At 36.7% G+C, this 23,543-nt stretch overlaps 1 protein-coding gene across 7 annotated transcripts in view; it reads left to right on the forward strand.

Moving 5' to 3' along the window:
* Positions 1-1,714: 1,714 nt before the first annotated feature.
* VWDE (von Willebrand factor D and EGF domains) overlaps positions 1,715-23,543 on the forward strand; it is a 37,326-nt gene continuing 15,497 nt past the window's right edge. For 3 of the 7 annotated variants that reach the window (XR_014943035.1, XM_085538557.1, XM_085538556.1), the window contains exons 1-13: positions 1,715-1,827; positions 5,398-5,582; positions 7,064-7,295; positions 10,068-10,327; positions 11,795-11,884; positions 13,152-13,296; positions 13,928-14,142; positions 14,441-14,514; positions 16,493-16,766; positions 17,979-18,187; positions 18,570-19,552; positions 20,518-20,654; positions 23,364-23,519. Coding sequence is in view for 6 of the 7 variants with exons in the window: in XM_085538557.1 (XP_085394683.1) it covers positions 1,752-1,827; positions 5,398-5,582; positions 7,064-7,295; positions 10,068-10,327; positions 11,795-11,884; positions 13,152-13,296; positions 13,928-14,142; positions 14,441-14,514; positions 16,493-16,766; positions 17,979-18,187; positions 18,570-19,552; positions 20,518-20,654; positions 23,364-23,519 (3,036 nt within the window). In the remaining variant the exon portion in view is untranslated. Of the gene's footprint in view, positions 1,828-5,397; positions 5,583-7,063; positions 7,296-10,067; positions 10,328-11,794; positions 11,885-13,151; positions 13,297-13,927; positions 14,143-14,400; positions 14,515-16,492; positions 16,767-17,978; positions 18,188-18,569; positions 19,553-20,517; positions 20,655-23,363; positions 23,520-23,543 lie in introns of those variants that run through there. The other 4 variants (XM_085538558.1, XM_085538559.1, XM_085538560.1 and 1 more) reach the window with 4 other exon arrangements.

Here is a 23,543-nt window from a genome sequence, read left to right on the forward strand (position 1 = left end):
GAACGGTGTTTACCACAGCACAAATCTGTTTTACGCTGCATTTGATATGCTTTAATAAAACAATGTAAATGTATTACTGTCTAAAGCTTGTTGAAATTGCAGCCTGCTGGAAAGATCTACACTGCCACAAGCCTGACTTAGAATTACTTTCTTTTTTTTTCTTCAGAAATTCACTGTCACTGACACAACTCTGTCCCCGTGAGACTGAATACTATCTATGGCAAGTTGTCAGCTATTCCAACCCCAACATGCTCTTGCTCTGCTGTTGCTGCAAGTCTGCAAGACTGATAGTGGCAGAGGGATCTGGCAGAGAAAAACCAGGCAGAAAAGATGAAAGGTTTCTTTACTCCAGCAGATGTTATTGCCACCTCTTTTGTCTCCTGCATGATCCATGACTGAAGGTGTTAATCCTTCCATAAATACCACTCCATCATGATTAACAGTGGTCAGAGAAGCAGCTCAATGTTTAAACTTTGTCAAAGCTACACAGAGTCTCTATTTCTAGTTCTTTACTTTGTAACATGTTTGGTAAAATACCTCTTACTTTCCTTCTGTCTTCTTTATAAATACAGACTTTGGGAAAATTTCAGACAAATGCAGCCTTCTAGGACAAAAGTTTATCATATTTAGTAGCAATCCAGAAAGTCATCGAGACAATTATGAAAACTAATCATTAAAATTTCCTAAATGTTTAAGAAGAATGTATTTGCCTCAGAGAACTGACAGAAATACAAGACAGAATTCCACGTTCAGATTGCACTAGTACTGCCTTTTAAAACGTTGCTCCTTTCATGGGGCTTCTTCCAGGCCAGATGATGGAGATGGCCCATCCCACAGTGCTGTACCTCTGTCCTTTTCCTGCCCCATGGCATCCTGAAAGGACACTGATCTACAAAGTGCACACATGACTGCACCTCCTAGAGGCAGTCCTTGCCCAACAATTTTTGCAGTGTTTCAGTGGCTTGCAGTACATTGTGGGTATGCAGGGCTTGTGTGTACTCCCCTGTGTCAATGTCATTTGTTTGAGTGAAGTCTATGCCTACCGTTAGAGAGCATCCAAGGATGTGCTACTAAGATGGGAAAGGATCTAGAGGACAAGATATGTGAGGAGTTGGACTCAGTGATCCTTGTCAGTCCTTCCCAGGTTGGGGATATTCTGTTATCCTATGATTCAAAAGAGAGAGCGAAACATCTCTACTGCTTGCTGTACAACCAGCTGAGTGCAAAATACTTCAGTGTCTGCACAGCCTGGAGATTACCAAGAAAAATACCAACAAACTTACCAAACTTTAAACACTGAGCTCTGTGCCAAACGTTTCCAAAGAGATGCACCTCCCAGCAAGCCTTGTAACTTGGCTGCTTGAAGTCATGTTTTCCATTCCGAGTTAATGGTGCCCAACACAGGAGTTTGTAGTTACGAAGGACCATTATAAACTACTCTCAGTGACCTAAGGAAATGATCACCGCATAAAGAGCAAATAATTTGAAACTGGCTCATTTCCAGTGTTTAACTGCACATTAGAAGATAGATAGAGCTCTGCGTTGGAGGAGATGACACTAACCAGCTCCACGAGACCCTCATCAGAACAACGGAGCACAGCAGCCCCAGCACAGCCCGGCCGGGGCCGGCATGGAGGCGGGCTGAGGGCCGGGCCCCCCGAGGACCCCCGAGGGAGGGGCCGCATTAAGGAGGGGGTAGGAGCCCGTGTCCGTCAGAGCCACGACGGCAGCGGAGCGGTGAGCGGTGGGCGATGCCAGGGGGTGCCCGCTTGTGGCTGTGCGCGGCCGTGCTGGGCTGCCTGTCGGCGGCGAGGCCCCTCCGGAGAGGTAAGCAGGCAGGGGGGTACATGGCCAAGGGGGAGACCCGGGTGGGCGGATGCTCCGCATGCACAGCGCAGGGAGAGCAGAGAAATAAAACAGCCCTTACAAGATCCCCTCTACAACTCTTATATAGTTCTTATATGTATTTATAAATTGTTATGCAGCCACTTACAAACTTTACAGAGATGCCCCTGAGGTATAGAAATGAGTGGTGAAAAGTGTTTTGACACCCTTTCTGATAATGCTTTATCATTGTGTGAATGCTTACTGTTTCCTTCACTGTTCTTTGAGCAGGAGTATTTCTGTTCCTCAGAACTCTCATTGCTAAAATGTCTGTAATCATGTTTTTCTTATGTTTCTCATCCAGACCAAGGGTATGCTTGTGGTAGTTACATTCATTTTTATATTTCACTTTAAATATGTTACCCTAAATAAGTATTTCAGGATAACTTCGCTCGAAAAGTCACTTCCTTTCTAATTGAATATTTTGTTGAAGTTTATATCCACAAATGTTTGAGCTCTCCTCTGTTAAAAACAGACTAAGCTCTGATTTATGCTGTGGGATGCAGATATACTACTTGCTTTAGTAGTAGATGCAAGAGAAAGGTTGCTCAGGATCAGAGTGTGCACAGAGAATCACAGAATACCCTGAGATGGAAGAGACCACGAGGGTCATTGAGTCCAACTCCTATTGATTGTTTTTATTCATTTATATCCTGACCTTGGGAGAGCAGAATATGCAAGCTGCACCTGAAGAGCTGTGGCACTGGCCTCTGCTCATCAGCGCTGCCTGGGTGCCAATGCCCTTGCTTGATTCACACCAAACAGCCCCTGAGAATTCCCTTGCTCAGGCCCAGCCTGAGAGCAGGTGTAAACCATGTATCAGCCTTTCCCTCAGTGCTTCATAGATAGTCACAGATAGTAGAAGGGCTTGGGTTGGAAGGGACCTTAAATATCACCCAGTTCCATGGGCAGGTTTGCGACCCACCAGATTAGGCTGCCCAGGGCTCTGTCCAGTCTGGCCGTGAACAACACCGGTGGTGGGACATGCACAACTTCTCCAGACAACCTGTGCCAGAGCCTCACCACCTTCTGAATAAAGAATTTCATCCCAACAACTAAAGTAAATCTCCCCTCTTTTAGTTTACAGCTGTTTTTCCCTCATGCTTATAAGCCTTCCTTGATTACTGTAAGGCTGCAGTGGGGTTCCCCACAGGACCTTCTCCAAGCTAAATAAGCCTAGTGCCGTCAGCCTTTCTTTGTAGGAGAGGTGCTCCAGTCCTCAGATCATCTTAGTGTCCCTCCACTGGACCCACTCCAACAGGTCCACATCCTTCCTGTACTGGGGGCCCCAGCCTGGACGCAGTACTGCAGATAGGGCCTCACAAGACCTGAGCAGAGAGGGAAAATCACCTCCCTCTCCCTGCTGGCCACCTTTCTTATGGTGTAGTCCAGGATACAGTTGGCTTTCTGGGCTGCAAGAGTACACTCCTGGCTTGTGTCAATCTTTTTTCATCTAGCAGGACCCCAAAGATCTGCCAAGAACACTCAGCCTGATGTCCTGCCTAAAATGTTAAATTTTGTGTCTAGACTGTGATTAGAAGACAGTGCTCCAGAAACCACTGGCATTGTCACTTCAGAGATTTAATCTCTGTCTCTCAATACTTGCATTATTATCTATTCAGACAGATAACTGGAAAAATCTACCCAATATGGAAAGCAACTGGGAAAATCTCAGAATAATCCAATGTAATACAGTGTGAAGTTCAGGACCAAACAGCAGAGATGCATTAACTAAAACAATACATTAAAGCTGATGTTTTATTTACAACTCAGGTATTCACAACTCAGGACTGAGTTTAATAATGAGGACCCCATCTTTCAATCGACAACCAGCTCTCCTCTTAAATGTCTGCGATATGAGTGGGTCTGGTCTACAGGGGTTACTTTCTCACAGAAAAAATAACATTGTTATTTTTCGTATTTATGTGCCCATAAATACAACAGTTGTAATTGCATCTGCTCTTGGTAGAGTTAGGCAGCACAGCAGTTAGACACTCAGATAGGAATATTTTAGTCTGTATTACTGACGATGGCAGCTATTTTCAGTTGATTTGCAGAGAGGGTGAGGAAAAATAAAGCAGGAAAAGAAATGAAGCAGTGCTAGACAACATGAGATTTCAAAAGAAATAGCTATGGAAATACTAGCATACTTCTCAAAAGGGGGAAAAATATATGAAGAGCTGTGTGGCATTTTAAAGTGATGTGCATAATAATAAAAAACGTATAATTTGATCTTTAGTAAGATTTATAACCCTATTACAAGTAAGTACAGTCAGCTGTTTTAGAGATCTATCAAATGATGATCTAATTAAACTGCAGAGGAAAAAAAATAAAGACTTGTCTCATGTCTAGCTTGATTTATTAATGGAAGACATAAGAGATATTAATTGTTTCAGGAGTGTTTCAGTTACAGGAAAGAAAACTAATGAGAGTGCTGTATGGAAGGTAGAATTACAATAAAAAATAGAAGACAGGAAGAAACTTTCACCATGGTTCGTAAACTGCTTGAGCTGAAGCTTGCTTGGAAAAACACTTCAATAACACACATGACTGACCTTTGATTCTTCAAGGGCTTTTCTTCAAATTCCAGTGAGGGATAAATTCTCAATAAGGTCAACTTGTAGGGACATGAATTGCCTACAGGCTACGACAAGCAACTCAGAAGCGCAGTGGTGGCACAGTCAATCACATTGACTTCCATCTGCCCTTAGAGGGTAGAAGATAAAGCTATTGTTACCTGCTTGGGTAGCCTAAAGCCATATCAGATTAAATCTTTAGTCTTTGAAAGTCTATAGGAACCTCATACTGTGCGTGAAAGAAATGAGATCTGTTGTTTAGCTAGGGCATCTTCAACATTCAGAGGGGGATATTATTTGATTTAGAAACTGTCTTAAAATTGTGGTTATCTGAACAGTGATACGAAACAACGTGCAATAGTGCATCTAGTGCAATTTAAACCAAAATATTTTTCTGATCAGTGGCACATTAAGACCATGCGAAACATGGGACAAATATAAAAAGCCCTGGGTGTGAAAACATGAGAAATAGAATAATAATATTCAAAATGCAATATTACACAGCTTTACTTACAGCTGAATGTTTTTAGTTCATCCCTAGTTTGGCTTCCTATACATATTTCTGAGCAAGAATGACCATTACAATTATGTTACTTGTAAAAGCACCATTAGCTGGAACTTCTATTGTCACTATCTTTGGAAGGAATTATCTGATTCCAAAGACTGATCTTACAAATTGTAGGGTTCAGTTCTATTTCTGAGAGTCTGCATTTTTTTTAGAAGTTGCTACAACTTCTACAGATTCTGATCCCTGATTTTACCTACCAGCCATTTTGAGGTTATTTTGAGGCCCGAAATTCACTTAGATATTCAAAAATCTGTTTGTCGATTGTATTTAGTGCATGCCAATCAATCTGTGATCAAGTATCTATCATATTCCACCCTTAATATGGAACATATTTGTTAAGCACTTCATTTTAATGCTCTTGCTTTACAGTTCTTGAATGCCATCCTGGTGGACATCAGATCCTGCAGAGTCCTTATCGAAGTGTTGATTTTGATTCATCCCACCTCCAGCAGTCTGCTATTCAGGATTTAATATGTGACCATTCCCTAACACCAGGATGGTATCGCTTTATGATTTTTGATAAGCCTGCTGAGATGCCAACCAAGTGTGTGGAGGTATTATTGTACCTCATTTGTTTATGAAAAATATACAAGGATAGACATAAAAATGATTACAGTTATGGAGACTAATGTGAAAAATGTCTCTGAATTAGACTATATTAAAATATGTGAATTAGGCAATAAAATTTATGTGTTGAAAAATATTACACTGAATGGAGCATGTCAAAGAATATCTCATGTAGCTTTTATAGCACTCAAAAACTGTTGTTTTAGTCTCTTCTAAAGGTGATTTTCTCAGTGCAACATAGCAGGGATGTCCTGTTTTAAAGCTGCAGCTGTGTGATCAGCAGTCTGCTCCTGAAGCTACATGCAAGCATAGAAGATCTATGATCACAGTAATTACGGAGCTTTTGAAGTGATCATTTTAGAGGGAAGAGATTACTCCTAAAATGACTTGAACTAACAGACCTAACTGCTAATTAGTTTCCTTGTCATCTGCAAGTCCCCTTAGATTCAAGAACTACTTAGAACGTGTAGTACTCTAGACTTGTGATGCTTAATTTTGGAACTATTTCAACATCTTTTTAACTGTTGCTTTTGAAGGAGATATGTCTTTGTAGCCTCCTATTTGAAAACATTTCCTTGTTTTAAAGAAGTGTCACTGTGCGTCATTAGGATGCTTTATCTGTGATCCTGTGATTGTATACTGAATTGAAGTTGCCTGGGCTCAGTCTCTTTAAAACAAAAAATTTGCCAAAAAATAAAAAGAAAAAAAAATCTTTTTAAAAAAATGCAAATGAAAGTACAAAAATTACATTGAGTGTAGGACTGCATTGTAGAGACTGCTTTTTTAAAATATATTTTTACAGAAGCAATAAAAAAAGTAACAGAAACATAAAAGAAGTAGATTGGACAAAAATATGCTCAGGATTAAGAAAAAAGTGTACTTTTGAGGTGAATTATTGCTAAGTGAACATGCAGTAGTATTTAATTTCAGACCAAGAGGTATGAAGACAACATGATTTGAGACCTTGTTTTACTGCCTGGGCTGTTTTGAGCTACATGGCAGTTTAGCTAATCTGAAGACATCAAATAGCCACAGTGGTGTCAGGAGGACTGAGGGCTACTCAACAGCACTGTTCTCTTCACACATTAACCAAAGATCACTGAGCAAGACTTTTGTATGGGAGAGAGGGAGCACCAGCTTTCCTTCATCACCCATGGTGCTGGCATCTGAACCACACAGCTTGTGACATCCTCTACTTCATAAACAAATTTATGATTACAGAAGTTGTGGTGGCTCCTGGTTAAGGCACTAAATCGTATTCAGCATATAGAAAGAGATTTTATGACACTCATATGAGGACTCTTCTATGTCTCTTCTATGTGTATCTGTCTTTAGATTTGAGGATGTTAGAAAGCAAGCTCTCAGTTATACCATCTGAACTTTGCTAAAATCTAATGCAGGAATATTAGGATTAAGTATATATGTACATCATTAACTGTTCTCTGACATTTTTTCTCCGATGCTTCAGATGAATCACTGTGGTACTCAAGCCCCTGTCTGGTTGTCTCTGAAAGAGTCAGAATCCATGCCTCGTCCTGGTGAGATCAAGCAGCTCACAGCCTGTGCAACATGGAAGTTTTTCTTCAGCACTTCTAAAGACTGCTGCCTTTTTCGAATCCCTGTCAGCGTGAGGAACTGTGGAGATTTCTTTGTTTACTTACTACAACCCACGCAAGGATGCATGGGTTATTGTGCAGAAGGTGAGAAATATGTACACTGACTCATTTAAGAGCATATATTTATTAGTAAATGTGTTTTTCAACTGAACATCAGCATAACTATTTCTTTCATTTTAACCTTCTTAAAAAGAAGTCCGATACATCTTCAGATGTCTAACATATCACCAGATGTTCTCTGGTGTTTGGTCATTTTATAGTTATACAAAAATAGCTGAAAATAACATGGAAGCAGTAACTGATGTTTCTGTGAAAACGTGGTATTTTGTAAGATATTTTGCTGATTGTGTCTGGCAATAGTTACACATACTAAAGTTTTCTGCACTTTTAATTTTGATGTGGTAGAACAATGATATCCCAAGGGAAGATGGATTCACACTACCCCTGTGTAATTTTCAGTTGATGCTCAATTATTGTTCAGAGCCCCCAAAATAAGGTGTTTTTTTTTTTCTTTTCCTTTTTCCATAGTGTCAGATGGGGATGTAAGGCACATCTAGAAGTCAAAATTTAGACTGCCTATGTTGGCACCCACATTGCATGTATTGCCATTACCAAATGTCTGTAGTGTTATGTGTAAGAATAAATTTTGTTTAATAAACTGAACAAAATATATACATTTACATCAGTTATTGTTTATTTTCATTAGGAATATTTTTCTTTCACAAATTCTTCTAAAGAATTTACAGATATTGTTAGTGACAAGTCCATGTAGTAGGAGATTCTTATCAGTTCCTGTAACACACTGCCAGTGAAAATACTTGCAAAATTTTTATGCACAATATATTGTCTTGCTCTAAGTCATGCTCCCTATTACCAACTGCTTGCAAAATCTTAATAGCAAAACTGCTGGTATTTTTTATGGTTCTTTATGGCCCATCATTATCCCTTTGGAATCGAATGTTAAGTAATTCTCCAAGAGGTAACTGGTAGAAGAAAAAGAAGCCAGAAATAGGACATTTCAGAATGCAAGTGGCTGAAGCCACAAAGAAATCCTGCAGAACGTGACTTTGCATTTGCTTTGGGAAAGAGAATAAAAATGATAGACAGCAGGCTAACAAATTTTTACTGATTGAAGACAAAACAGGGAAGAAATAAAACTCTGGGTTGTCTCTGGTGACTACCCTTAACTCTGAAGCCATGTGTTTAGTATGAAATTTTTCACACCAAGTGTTTTGTATTTTTGTGGTGCTTTTTATATCTAGGTTACCATGTGTACTGTGTTTCCCCTTTAACATTTGATAGCTGTGAACATTTGATGGAGATTTTCAAGCAATCATTCCAGTGGAATACTAAAGCACGGAACACCAAAATCTGCTTTAACTTCTTTCCAACGAGCAAGATTTTCAGTTTTGCTGCTTTTAACTTAAATTCTTTTTATTCCTGTACAAAATATACTGATATCTTCACACTTAATCAAAGTTCCAACACTGATGGTTGTTTTGTTTATTTGAATGATGTTCAAAGTAGCAAATAATAACAGTGCACACATATAGATGTTGCCAATTCCCATGTAGGAAAGACATTTTTTTTTCTCCTAAGTGAGTCTGCGCTGATTTTGACCATCTAATAAATAAATTAATATAATTTAAATAAGTTAGTAATATAATTTAATAATAATTTGAATAAGTTAATAAATAAGCATTCAGATTTGGGTTCTGAGAGAGAAAGTATGTATTTGAGAGAATAGATTAATTCCTTTTTTTTCATTAGTAACATCTTTAGGTATCTGCTTTGTACCTCTGCTTTAAAGATACAGTGGCAGTGGTAAAACATTCTGTACTCTTGCTCTTAGATGTAGTCACTCAACTTGTGTTTTCTTCTTTATGGTTTTGTACTGACTGCCACTGTGACTGTATATGAATCAAATCACAGTATTTTTTTCTGCTCTGGTAGATTATACTTCCCTTGGCATTTGTTAATATTTGATGGTATTTCTCTTGTTATTGTTGATTTTTTAAATGTTTTTTTTTTCTCTCTCTCTTTTTTATTTATTTTTTTTTTTAACATGAGGCAATATTTTAAGAACACTGGTATAGGAATAGTCTGTAAGTATGTAAATATATAAGTTAGGAACAGTTTATAGTTGTTGCAGATGCAAAGCCACAGAGCTGTGATCCCAAGGGGATGGAAATTCGAGGCATCTGCAGCAGTAGGTATTTTCTTCTGACTTTTTTTTTTTTTTAAGTTTTTCAGTTGCATCCACAACCCAGTAATGCCATCTTTTAGATATATGTTGTCTTTATGAAAAAAGAAGTACATGTTATCAACTTGGTCCAATGTAAAATGAGCGGTCTGGAGGTAGCAGAACTGCAATTGCAAAAGTACTTTTGCAGAAGAATGCACGAAAAGATTTAAAAATAATTTAGATCACTATGATTTGCAGATGAATTTTGTACCTGAATTGTGGTGTTGTTTATTCTTTTCCTTCTTACAAAGGAAGAGAAAAAGTTCTCTTCCTTGTAAGAAGAGAAAATATTTTTATATGTCAGCCAGATTCCTTTGGTTGTAGCTCTTTTCTATCTGTTAAAACAATTCATTGCATTTAATTCTCTCAGTATTTTTCCTCTTTAGTACCTTTGTATGATCTAGAATATAATCACTATTAATCATTTTAATCACGAATGCAATATACATGTTTTCTCTGATTCTCTAAACATCTACTTTAGATTTCCATACATCAAGAGAGGTAAATGTTATTATAAGGGTTTTAATTGATAAAGTATATGTAAATGTTATTTTATCTAGTGTTGTTTTTGAACAGAATAAAAAGCACAAAAGACATTTTTGTTTAACTAGGTAAGGTTGCTCCTTCAACATCTTCGTCTGTGTCACCACCACTACCAACCATTCCTGAGGTTGCAGCAGAGTTGATCAAAGGGAGTATTTACCTAAGGTGTACCTTTGGCATTCCTTTTGCAAACAGCTCAGTTGGATTCGTTGTGACTTGGTCAAGACAATCTCCTGAAGGCATCAAAGAAGAACTGAGACATGAGACGACAGTTCATACATTCTCACTCATAGAGTTAGATGGGATAAACATCAGACTTGGAGAAAGAGTATGTAAAAAATTATTATAATCTCTTCTTATGGCTTTTTTGCCTAAAGGCATAATATTTAGTAAATGCTCAGAAGATATTAATAGTTGTTAGAGATGGAGTGTCAACATTTTGCTGTATAATTTCTCTTGGCAGAAATGTACTGCCACTAGTTTTTGTTTACATCAACACTGTCCCTACAAATGTGGAAATGTCATAGAATATGTCAGTAATTATCACTGCTATTAGTGTTTTGACACTGTCTCAGTACATTATACCATGCCTCCAACAGATGTTTATTCAAGTTGAATTATTTTCACTTTCTACTAGAATTTTCCTGATACTGTAAGTTAAGAGGATTTGGAATGTAACGATCTTAAGTGAGTGGCAAAATGAGTTGTGAGAAACTGTGCTGTTGATTCAGCAGATAGATTTCTCAGAACCAATAATGAACTACTGCTTGATGACTTTATATTGTGGATCAGATATAGTTTGATCTCCACCATCAAATTGCAAATTTAATGGGCAGCAGAATGAATATTTATGTTCACACTGTAACTTTTTGAAAAGTTAAAGCATGGGAAAGTCAATAAGCTTCCACGTGCATATACCAAAATACAGTTAAGCTTTCCTGGCCGAAATGAAAAGCAAATAAGCATGTAGCGCATGTATTAGTACCCAAATGAGTACTGTTTTTCCAAGCTGTTTAATGCTGATAGGGTGATGGGGTTCAAGTAAAAAGCAGACTGCCTGAATGGTTTACCAGACAATAGTAATTGCTAAACCTCAAGTATCCTTTGGGGCATTTGTGAATAGTAGTGTTAGGTCAGTGACAGTCAAAAAAGAAAAGGCACAGTTATAAATTACTGCTGTTGTGATTGTTTGTCTCAAAAACTGCATGTGCGGTCATGACATCTCAGAAAAGGATACAGCTAAACAAACAAAACTAACAAAAACAGAATCAAAAACAGTATTTAGCAGCATGGAGCTGGTTCAGTGTAAGGATATCACAATAAGCTTAGCCTGAAAAAGATAATTCAGGCTCATAAAACTGGGAAAAAATTACAGTGAGAAGAGAGGAAGGGGCAATAATTGTTTTGTGTAATCTATGATTGAATGGGTGTTCAACAAAATTAAAAGGCAACAAACATAGAATCAACAAAAAAAAAAAAAAAGTAAAAAATAAGAAAGTGAAGAATGCATGTCCACAATATATCATGATGTGCAGAAATGCTCCAGGGGCGATTAGTTAAATCTGTGGAAATTCAGGTGCTTGTTAAATGTGATGATTTGTATACGAGGAAGAGATCTTGGAATACTGATGTAATTCAGTCAATTAAACAGCACCATTCACAGTTGGTAACTTTGGACTCAGACAGAAGCTTGGGCTTAACAAGTTCATCAAGCTGACACATTATGGCTGAGTTTTATATTCACACGATCACTTCTTACCAAAAATATATTGTACTGTGTTGGCTTTTTCTACAGGTCTACTGTAGCAGTTCTGCTTTCTTCATGGAGAAGCCAAGCATACAGAGCAGCCCAGTTGACAGCGAGGAATTTTTTGCTGGCATTAAGGTCATTTGAACAGAAAACAATGTTTTACTTTATTGTAGCAGGAGTCTTTCTGAGCATTAGTTCAACAGATATTTAACTATTCATGCATTTTCTTTGGGTATGCTAGAACATTTATATGAGTTGATAGTTTGAACATTTATGTAATTATTATATGTTCCGCTCTGATAAGACAAAAGCAAGCAAATCATAATAGCCACAGTAGATAGCAAGTCCCCTGACTATAAGGAACTCAAAATATATTATTGATTTTACAAAACATGTTAGCAGTAGTGAACTCAGATTGGTCAAATAGTGGAAGAAACAAACATGTTTCTATGTTTCCCTCGAGATTCAGGAAGATTGAATCAACAGCTTCTGCAAGCTACAACAACCCAGTAAAAGCCTTGACCTCCAGCAGCTAAAGTAAACTCCAGTACCCCCTCTGTATTTGTAAACTAACCAGGGCCATGGCTCAGACTTGAGCTCAGGCTTGTTTCTGACCATTTAGTTGCTCTTTTGCACAATTTTAGACTATGCCATCCTCCCAGAGCATGGCTGACAGAACCTAGGTCAGGGTCCATTCTCATCTGGCTGTGGGGATGAGGGAAGGGTTAGACCAACCTGCCTTGGGTTTAGACTGGGATGCTGGGAAAAGTTTATAGCATGTAGGCATGAGCTGTGCCATGCTAGTTGATTAAGGGTGGAGAGGAAAACTACCATAGATTTACCTGTGGGTACTACTTTGTTTGTTGGCCAGGAATGGGACTATGCACATACATATTGTGAAAATTCCTGTTGACTTGAGTGAGGATTTACTTCTCATAATGCTAAGTGCATGCTTATATTTCTGCAGATTCAGGGTCCAGGTTAATCTCATGTCAGTGGAAGTCATTTTATAGCGCATAACATCTAAACACATTATTTTCCTTTTTATGTGAAGCTCCTAAGTAGCTTTTTTTTTTTTTTTTTTCACACAATACAACAAATTACCTATATGCTGGTTTCAAGAAGCTACACAAAAAATGCATTTTGTAGTGTTAATGTACTTGCTAATCCCTTTCTTACTAGCTTTACCTTATTCTAACCTGTTATTATCACTCTCTCCACACACTTTTTACAGTGTCCTCATCATATGCCAATGCTCTTTAGACCATCTGGATAACAAGTGGGCCATGTATCACACCATTCAGTGTCTTTAGGTTTTCATACTTTACTCTTGCCTGATAAGTAGGGGTGCTGTAGCTCACAAATGATGTTTGCATTTTAAGCATACTTTCTTCTGTGCTAGATACATCCAGAAATGTATGAGATATCAGAAGATGGCAAGGAATACAGACTGTCAATAGAAAGCAGTATCCCTATTCCTTGTCATGAATTTAACCAGGTTGAAAGTGACTGCAGTATATCACTAAGACTGAATACTGTTGATGAAGGTAAGTATTTTTGTATGTATTTTGTAAGCATTTTGTTACTATTTTGGTAAGCATTTTGTATGTTTATCATGTTTTTCTAAATATTCCCTCTGACTTGCACCTTCAGAGAATCCGGTATGTTATAAAATACTTTCTAAAATATTAAAGCAAAGTACGCAAAGGCTGTATGTACTGCTGTTGAAAGTATGGATGAATACGGCCATCATCCTTATTTTTTTTATTTATTTATTTTAATTTTTATTTTTTACTTACTGTGTTTTGGGTATTGAGTATACAGTCATGAAGTACTCAGCTTTTACTGTCTTTGTAGTATGCCCAAGTCATGTGAACATCAAGGGGATCCTTGCCTATTCAGACAGGCATTTTTGTCCCATCTGCAGGACTACCATGAAATTCATTTGGCTATCAGTGTAGAAAATTAAAACAATTTTCTTGGGTGTGTGTAGGGAGAGGGTTTTCCATGGTCAAACTCAAGGAAAATGCTCACTTATGTTCATTTATGAAAAGAAAAATCATTGCTATTTGTAGATAAATTAGTATTTATATTAAGAGTAATATACAGAATGTATAACTATAAGAATGTGCCTTGATTAGAGGAAAATTCACTAATGATGTGTTTTCATTAAAACAGGTAAAGAACAATTAGGTTTAAACTTGGTTCTTTCTTCTTGTCGTGTGGATCTTCTCCAGAAACCCTGCAGTAATGGAATCTGTAGTCAAGCTGCAGTTTATTTCACTGCTGTGACAGACTTCATGCAGGATGGAGACAGAATTACTAGAATTGCTGTCGAACCTATATCCAGTGAGAATTTCCTGTGGAATGGCTATGTTCCAGAAGGCATAAAGGTTGAAAATCTTCACATTAAGCTCTGTAAAACCAACAAGCCAGGAATGTGGCTGATATATATTAAGTTCGTATTTCAGTTTCACGCTTATTCTCGCCAAGATTCCTAAGTAGTCAATTTTCCTTTGCTTTACTTTCATTCAAATGTTGCATTTTCATTTGTATTGTTTCTTGTATTTGAATATTAACATAACTACTTAGATATAATATTACCTGCTTATTATAAAATAAGAACATAATATAAATAATGTGCCTAAGTCTAACCTGGTATGATTTACTATGTGCTTTTTTGTTTTGAAGATCACAGTAAAGGATCTACCAACTGCCTACTGCTACTCATTTACTGACCCTCATATAATTACGTTTGATGGAAGGTAATCACTTGATTGGAGCTTTTAATTTCAAGGATTGTTGTTGTTGTTTGTTTGTTTTTTAATCTATGCTAGTGATGCAAGATGTAGTTTTCTACATTTGTTCTATGTATTTCACACTCTTTCCTAGATAATAGGATAAACATGCTCCAGTTAGTTAAAGCTTGTTAGTCATGTTTATAGTGTTTATATTTAGAAATACAAGTTTTAGGTTGTGGCAAAAGAAAGAAGCAAATTGACTATTACCTTCTTTAGAAGAATATGCCAAGAGAGAAATAATAGCTGCACATTGTGAATGTGAAAGGTGGAAATATTATTAAATATGATCAATGATAAATGGTTGAATAGACAAAACTGTTTTAATGCAGAAGTATTTCCAGTCTGCAGTGTGTTTTCTGTATTTCTGGTGTAACTATCTGAATCCCTGTATGGATCAGGTTGCTAGAAGCTATATTCTGTCAGTATGACATTGTGATGAGTTCATTAATGTCATCGACAGCAATGTATTCACTTCTGTCATTTGCAGCTCACTAAACCTTCTTTCCAAAGTGAAGACAGCTTCCTTAGCCACAGCTGGCATGGTTTTTGTATGATTCTGTCTTTCAAAGTGTTTCTAATTCATGGAAGAGTTCAAAACAAATACAGGTTCCACACATGGGACTTGTATATTCCCTGCTCAGCAGAAGAACATTTCTTTAAACGACAGGGTGAGAGGAAGAGGATACATTGCCTGCACATAAGTGTGCTCAACACACAACACTTTTTTTCTTGTGATTTTGAAAGAAAAAAAAAACACAACAGGTTGTAAATGGATGCTCTGATAGCACTGTGACTAATAATAGTAATAAAGTCACAGGAGTTTTATACTGTTTTGCAATTCTTTCTTCATTCGAAATTATAGGGATGCCTTCAGTGGGTTTTTTTAACCATTGACACGATGTGATCAAACTTTCTTATGATACAATGATTTGCTGTAACGTATTCTTGCTGGAATATGGCAAACAACCTTCTTTTTAAGGATAAGCGTTGCTAATTTATTTTATAAACGGGAAACAAACAGATAGGGAACTGTCCCTGCTGAATCACAGGTGTTCAAATGTAGTCCCAGCAGTTGGCCATCTGCAGTTTGTCTGCTAGGCCATTAAACAGAAGGCAAATCACTACTCTGCAATTAAATGTCAAATGCCATTTATAGCCAAGAGACTGTTAGACATGCAGAAAAAGTTTGTATTTTTTCTTTTCTTTTTTTTTTTTTCTTTCTTTTTTTTTTTTTTTGTTTAACTCCCTTGCTTCTCACCACCAAATCATTAAATTGGCTATTCTAACCTTGCTTCAGGGAGCAGATGGCTAACCCTCAGGGGAAAAAAATGAAGTCACTATTTATGGTTTTCGTCTAAAATCATTTTCAAATCTTTAGGAATAGGCATTCTCCATCTTAATAAAGCAGACCTTTTTAAAAGTACCTGACTTTCTAAATCATTTTGTCAAGGGTACTTGTACAGACTTCAGCGTCTGCACCTCACCTCTGCACAGTTAAGCATCTTCTTGTTCTTTCTGGGTGTTTGCATCGCAGTAGAAACACAAAGGCTAAGCATCCCCCAATTGCCTGTTAGAGTACACAAAAGCACTATTAAAATGCATCAGAAATTGGCAGTGGCTTCTTGATTACCTTTCCATTCACAAACATTTTCTACATATTCCATTTGAGATCCTTCTCTTCTTCCTTCTGTTTCTGCTGTAGAACAGATTTAAAGTTTTTGGTTTAGAGCTATCCAAAAGAGATATGATGGTGTTTGTTCAGAACAAAGTTACTTGTGTTTGTGAGCTGTACTACTTTTTGTTTTTTTTCTTTCATAATGCATAGAAATGTATTGCAGTATAAAAGCCTACCTAATACTAGAAATCTGTTTTAAGTTAAGTTGCCGACACCTTGGCGATATTATAACCAAAGTGACATAACATGCTTTTCTTTTGGTACCAGACTCTATGACAATTTTAAAACAGGAACATTTGTTCTCTACAAGAGTACAGCTCGAGATTTTGAAGTTCATGTTCGCCAGTGGGATTGTGGAAGTCTTCAGTATCCAGCATCCTGTAACTGTGGCTTTGTCGCCAAAGAAAGAAGTGATATAATTGCATATGACATGTGCAGCGGTCAGCTACATGAGTCACAACCACACTTATCCATAATAAGCAGGGACACAACAGGAAGAAATGTCAGAATCACTGAATCCTATCTAGGAAGAAAAGTAACAGTAAGTACATATTACTTTTGGATGCCTTAGTTATTTCAGTAATTATTTTTACCAACTCACACCAACTTCAGATCTAAAACATGCTTTATTTTCTGCAATTAAACAATGGCATAATGTTTATTTTATTGTCAGAGTACTTTGGCCAGTGCTTTGCTAGTAAATGATGTTTGAAATGAAGCAGAATTTGAAAGTCAAACAGTCCACTGCTGTTTATCATTATGTTGGTCTGAAATGCAAGCCACAAAAACAGATAGGCCATTTCAGTTTGTCTATTAATATAAGATATTTAGGTTTTGAATACTTCAGATATTAAATATTAAGAGAACATCGGGCAATAGAGAAATTAAATTTCTCACTTTTAGAATCAAGGATACTAAAAAGAGAAAAAATATAAGTGACTTGTGTGAAGTTGTGCACCAAGCTCATAGAAACAACATTTAAATTTGGAAGTGAAAATCTTGTGTTGTCACTTCAGCTATTCAGTTGTCCATGAATTCTCATGTATGATGAGCTTATTCTTTGCCTCTGCTTTTTTTTTTTTTTTTTTTCTTTTTTCCCTTTTAGTAAAAATGTTGCTGAATTGTATTCTTTAGTTCTTCAGACCAGTAAACTAAAAATCCTAATTCTTCTCAGTTTACTTCTGAGATGTCCATAATTCTGCAGAGTATTGTGAAATAAAATAAATAGCGAATTCTTTACACTACTCTGGGCTATCTGGAATACTTAGGATCACACTTTTTGCAGGTAGAAAATTATTCTGTATTAAGCCACTAACACATAGAATCATGTAGCTGGCAAAAAGAAAGTGAGAAAGGTAGGTGATCCCAAAGAGTCAGTTTTGTACTACCAGAATTATCCCCTTCCCATCTGGAGAGTAAATGGCCTTTTTTCTTTGGCCAACTACACTTTATTTCTCTGTGGTTTTGCAGTCATTGACCTTCTTCTCTAAACCTAATAATGATGAATGAAGCTCATTGGCCTGCAGTGTGCCATCTAGGTGTTTTCTGGGGTGCACAGGATTTGTATTTACAATGCTACACCAAAAGAAATAACAATTGCTGATTCAGAATAATTCAGAAAAGTTAGAGCCAGACCTTAATGGGATGTCTTTATATGCCTGGCTTTGTAAATCATTCATTGTCAGTGTACCTGATTTTATTAGGAAAAACGAGAATAATGGTTCTCACAATGATATTGTCCACGTCTTTTTAGGTTTTTTTTTCTTCTGGAGCTTTCATTCGTGCTGATGTGAGTGAATGGGGAATGAGTATAACACTTAGGGCGCCCAGTTCAGATTACAGAAATACAATGGGGCTCTGTGGCACCTTTGATGGAAGTACAGCGAATGACTATCACACTGCCAATGGGGTGGAAATCCCAAACAATTCTGATGCTCTTTTTTCTTTTATAAAGGAATGGAGGTAATAAATTACTTTTTCAATCAAATGACATGACATCTCTCCTTTGTTCTCTTTAAAACTTTGTTGAAATAAAGACTTTTTAAGTTAATATCTGAGTAAATAGAGACTGAGAAGCCAAATATTTATTTAAGTAGTAAGTATGATGTAAGATGAGTTTGTTTTGAACAAATCATCAAAAAGATCTGTCTTAATTCTTTTTTTCTATTATAACTTATTCCCATGTTTTTTACAATTTAACTGAGATCTGTAACCGTTCTGTAGATTCTGTAATCTATGCTGTAGAAGCATTAAGTATGAAACAACAAGGAAACAGGCACAGATTATTAAAACAACAAAAACATATAGATAAATTGAGATAGAATTTCTTCTTTTTCGTCTCTAGAATTTCACCAGGAGGTAGCTTGTTTGACAAGACACCTGCTTCACTACCATCTTCTAGGAAAAAGGTCTTCTGTGGCTGCACATTTGAAGATGCTGGATTAGATCCATCTGTACATAAACTAAAGGTGGTTTCTAAATCAGAACCTCCCCTGTCTTGTAAAGATAGTGAAAATGGTAGATTTCTTTCTTTGATACCAGGACTGGATGTCACTGATGAGTATCTCGGTCCTGTTGATCTTGTCAAAGGCTTAAACAAACGTTCATCTGTGCGTGAAATGGAGTCCTCCACACTTCTGCAAAAGGAGGATAATCAAACCAAACTTCACCAATCATCATCAGTAAACACACATGTCTCTGCAACCTCAGAAAAAAGTTCTGAGGTAGAAAAAGAAGGAACTTCAAGCTCAGATATTAAAAGAATTTCTGACAGTTACAGTAAACTTCAAAAAAGTAAATCTGTTACAAGTAGAAGGAAGCGCCAAAGTTATTACAAATATAATCCAGAATTTCTATTCAAAAGTCTCAGTCAAACAGATTTAGAGGGGTACAGGTACTTTTTCCCGGAGGACCACTCCACTGACAAAGACAAGAAGTTTCTTCCTTCTTGGCCCACACCTTCTGGCCTCACTGAGTCTAGCGCTCTGAGATTGTGCCAGCAGGCAATAGCCAATTCCAGCATAGGAAGAGCTTGTGGTGGCCTTCTTGGCAGAAGAATGGAAGATGCAATCAGTATCTGTGTTAAAGATTTACTGTTGAAAGATGACCTCAGATGGGCAGAAGCTTCATTAGCTCTTTTAGAGAATGAATGTGAGAAGAGAGTTTTAGAAGAAATGAACTACAATCAACAGGAACTTCAAGGGTTTGTTGAGAACCTGCTTATTGCACTGAAGTGTCCCACTCTGTGCAGTGGTAATGGAGAATGTACAGAATGGGGCTGCGCGTGCTTTCAAGGCTATGGTTCATATGACTGCAGTGTACTGTCTGGTAGGTGGGAAAAGCAATGAGATTTACTGAAATAATGGTCTCCATGTTTGCACAACCTATGTTTTACTTCACTGTTTTTCTCTCCAGCTTTTATTTTTTTCTCTTCCTGCATTGGCAGGTGTTTGCTGTGGTGGGCCTGTTCGTTATCCAGCAGTCTAGCTCCAATTTAATGCAGCCTTTATTGTTTTCTATTTAGCCTTCTTGTTTCCCAAGGGGAAAAAATGGGCGTAGTTAATGGTATGTCAAATTTTAAAAATTTACTACTCAGTTTGCAATCCAGAGTGTTGCCTCAAGAGATTGGTGTGTTTCCACATGCTGTCTTCTTCAAGGAGATCTGCCACATCCATACACTCCTGCTACTTATTAACTGCAAGTAAGATGTTTTTGGTAATGTTACATCTCCGTAAGCTGTTAAATGTGGAAGCAGAACTGATGGTGAAGAAAAAAGTTTACCTAATAGAGCTGGGCAAGTTTTTTTCTTTAAATGGGGCATTGTCTGAAAATGCAGATAAGCAGATAACACAAAGAAAATATGAGAAGTGTTAGAAAATTTAAAACTTTTTCAGAACTGTTAATACTTAATTTTATAATAGTATTTTTGTTTTATTAATCTCTTTAAAATAAATGGAGGAAGAAGGAAGAGTAATAAAACAAATATTTGCTTCCTCTTTAACTCAAATATATGGGCTTTGCTTTAGAGAAGTATTCACAAATTTGTTATCACATGAATGTTTCATCTGCTTTGTAAAACTTAAGTTCCAAGAGAACATAAAAAGCCTGACTTTGAAGATAAAATTCATTTTAGTGACAAAAAATGTTGTTGCCTGTACCTTTTCTCTACCGGCTTCAGATTTTTTTGTTCACAGTTTTCTTAGTTGGGCAGAGAAATAAAAATATTGCCTAAAGTAAATGCATATAAATGAGTACATTATATTGATCTTTATTGTCTAATTTCTACTTCAAAGACCAAACTCCAGAAATTACAGAGCTGGAAAATGCTGGACTGTGTGATATTCGTCAGTATGACTGCACATCAGTGAGGGCTTTTGGACATGGTTTCAGGGAGTCATCAAATCTGAAGTGTGAAATTATCAGATTGCAGGTAGGTCTCCTGATATAGTAATAATTCTGTTTAAATTTCTCTGTGAATAAGGAAATAATCATCTATCTAATCATTTATGTTGGTATAACCCAATACTTTTGTAGAAGCTAAAAGCAGAGGCACTTGGCACTTTGCAGCAGGCACTCATGTCTTTGTCAGATTGCACTTTCCTCAATGATAAAAATATGAAACATAATGGGAATGTTCAGTGGCTAAGATGGAGATAACAGCAAACAGCAGCTATCCATCTGGAAAGGACAAAGGTACAAAGGTAGCCCTATTGGTAGGAAACAATACGTTGCTTGCTCTTTCTATTCTTTTTCTTTTCTTTTTTTTTTTCCCCTTTAAGTGCTTTTGGAGAGGAAGTGAAGTACCAGTTCTTTGGAAAAGGACAGCAAGGTTAAAGACATCACTAGATTTCTGTCTTAAACTAAATGCTCAAAATAGCTCTTTTATAAATGTAATAAATCTGTTACAAAAAAAAAAATAAAAAGGCATTTTCAAGATGTTGTCCATTTCCTAGGGGCAGAATACTGTGGCTGCTTAATAATATGTCAGCTCTGTAGCATTGGATTGAGCAGGAGATTAAAAGTACTGCACTGTAATGTGAGAGTAGTCTGCAAAGACAGAATTCTTTTAGTCAGACCTAGAATTTTCCCAAGGCAAAAATAAAAGACATTTACAAGTGTTAGTCTGAAATGAACAATCTGTTATTACAAGTTTTTACACGGTATTATACATGAGAATAAAAAACACCTCCCAAATGAAACTCGTTTTCACTCTTGGTGACTGGGAGGAATGACAAAAGTGAAAACATTCAGAGGGAAACTTCTGCTCCTGAAACAACAAAAAAAATGCTTTCCTTAGTTCTACTAGATGCTACTATTAAGCAGCGTGGGTTACAGATTTTTTTTTTTCTTTTTTTTCCTGTGCACATTTATCCACTCATCTGCTTCATTGGCTTGAAATGGGGGAAAGTTAAGAGTATAGGTTAAAAGAGTTTTAGACTATCTCACAGACACACTGGGAGTTCGTCTGCAAAAATTTGAATTGCTTCTGTCTTAGCTTATGGCAAGATACTTTGATAAAACACTCTTTGTGATATTATACGTGGTTCTGAACTATACAAACTTTCTAAATAATCACATTTATTGTGACGTCTTTTGTTGCTTTTGGTTTGTTTGTTTTTTTAATTTTATTTTGATTTTTAAAAATTTTCTTCCTGAAACTACCAAGGAAAGTAAGTTTGTTTCCTTTTAATTTTCTGACTGGAATAATGGTGGTTTTGTGCAAATGCCGGCAGAGTTACAACATATAGCACTTCTTGTAGGTATTTTTAGATAAATTTAACATTTTTGCAAAATTTAGAGCTAATACAGTCACATTTTTTATTTCTAATGTTTGCACTTCTGAAAGATTAAATCACATTGGTTGTCTACAGGCTGTCTTACCATGCACAGTGCTATAAGAGATGAGTCAGAGAATTCTGTACTGGAGTACTTAACAGATGCAAAACCAGCGTACATCTCTTGGTAGAGGTTTGGGCAGGACATGACTAAGGAGTTAATGATTACACAGTGCCAGAATATACTTAGATTTTGCAAAAGATAAGAATGTGTATAAACCCCAATATCTTGTTCTAGTAGATTTGTAGATTTTTAATGGATTTTTGGACAATAATATTTCTGAAAAAGTATCTGAATGTGTCTCCAGCTGATAACAAAAGGCTTTTGGAAAAATAGCATCACATTTCAAAGCATCAATGATCTCAAAATCACATATTTGACAATGCTTAGTTTTTACATTTTTACTCACCCTTGCTATAAATTTCTTATCACGGGATGAAAGAATATTGAAAAAATTAGTTTGAACAAAAATACAGCATTTTTTAAACTGATTTTTTTTAATCTTAAAAAATGCAAAACTGTGGTTCCTACATCAGTGTCAGGATTAAATAAACGTTTCAGTCTGTTCCAGTAGCTGAAAAAATAACCAACTCAGTAAAACTTAGTTAAGCTCAACATGATTTTGATCTTTCTGTTCTCTCAATTCTTAATCTACCTCACCCTATTTTCAATACTCTTAACCCTGCTTCCTATTGCAATCCATATTTCTGTCACATTGTACTACCATCCCTATTCTGTTATCTTGAACTCTCAAGACAGTTCCTTGGTTGATTTGCCCTTGCTGTAGTATAGAAAAAAACTCCAGGGTTAATGTTGTAATCTGTTCATTTGTGAAGTGATTTAGTGGCTAACTGCCAGTATTTGCTGGCATCCAAAATCATAGCTGAGCATTGCCAGAACCTCATCTGTTCATTTGACTAAAGCTTGTCCACTTCTGTGAGCAGAGATAGAGAGGCATAAAGTAACTGCTACATCAGATCAGTGCTACTTAGAGGTTCACCCACTGCTTAACTAACTCTTCCATCATTCTCCAGAATTCTTATTGATAATGTCATGCCAAAATGCCACACACCAGGAAAGACTTCTAATCTTTCACATTAACAAATCTGCTTTTAGAAAGTTAGAAATCTGCTTTTGGGGGAAAAAAGTGATATTTAATGTTTCCTACAGCATTCTAATCCAGAGACAGCAGACACATTGAAACACTAAGCAATACGCTTTTGTTTTGTTTTGTTTTTTCTCTGATAAAAATATTTTCATATTCAATTTCATTGAAAAACAAATTATTTGTCCTAAAATTTAGTATATTGATAGCCAGTGGATTCCTGGAGAAACTCTAATTATGTCAGCTGCCTTCCAAAATGTCAGGACTGTCGACTGCGAGTTACCAAATAATGGCCCACAGTCTGATGTCATGGATCTGGTTGATGATGAACCCATTGCCTGGTGGAAAATAAAGGTACCTGCAGAAATTTCAAATATT

This window comes from Coturnix japonica, chromosome 2 (genome assembly GCF_054131305.1).
Source record: "Coturnix japonica strain WE chromosome 2, WE-NBRP24, whole genome shotgun sequence".
Taxonomy (NCBI): domain Eukaryota; kingdom Metazoa; phylum Chordata; class Aves; order Galliformes; family Phasianidae; genus Coturnix; species Coturnix japonica.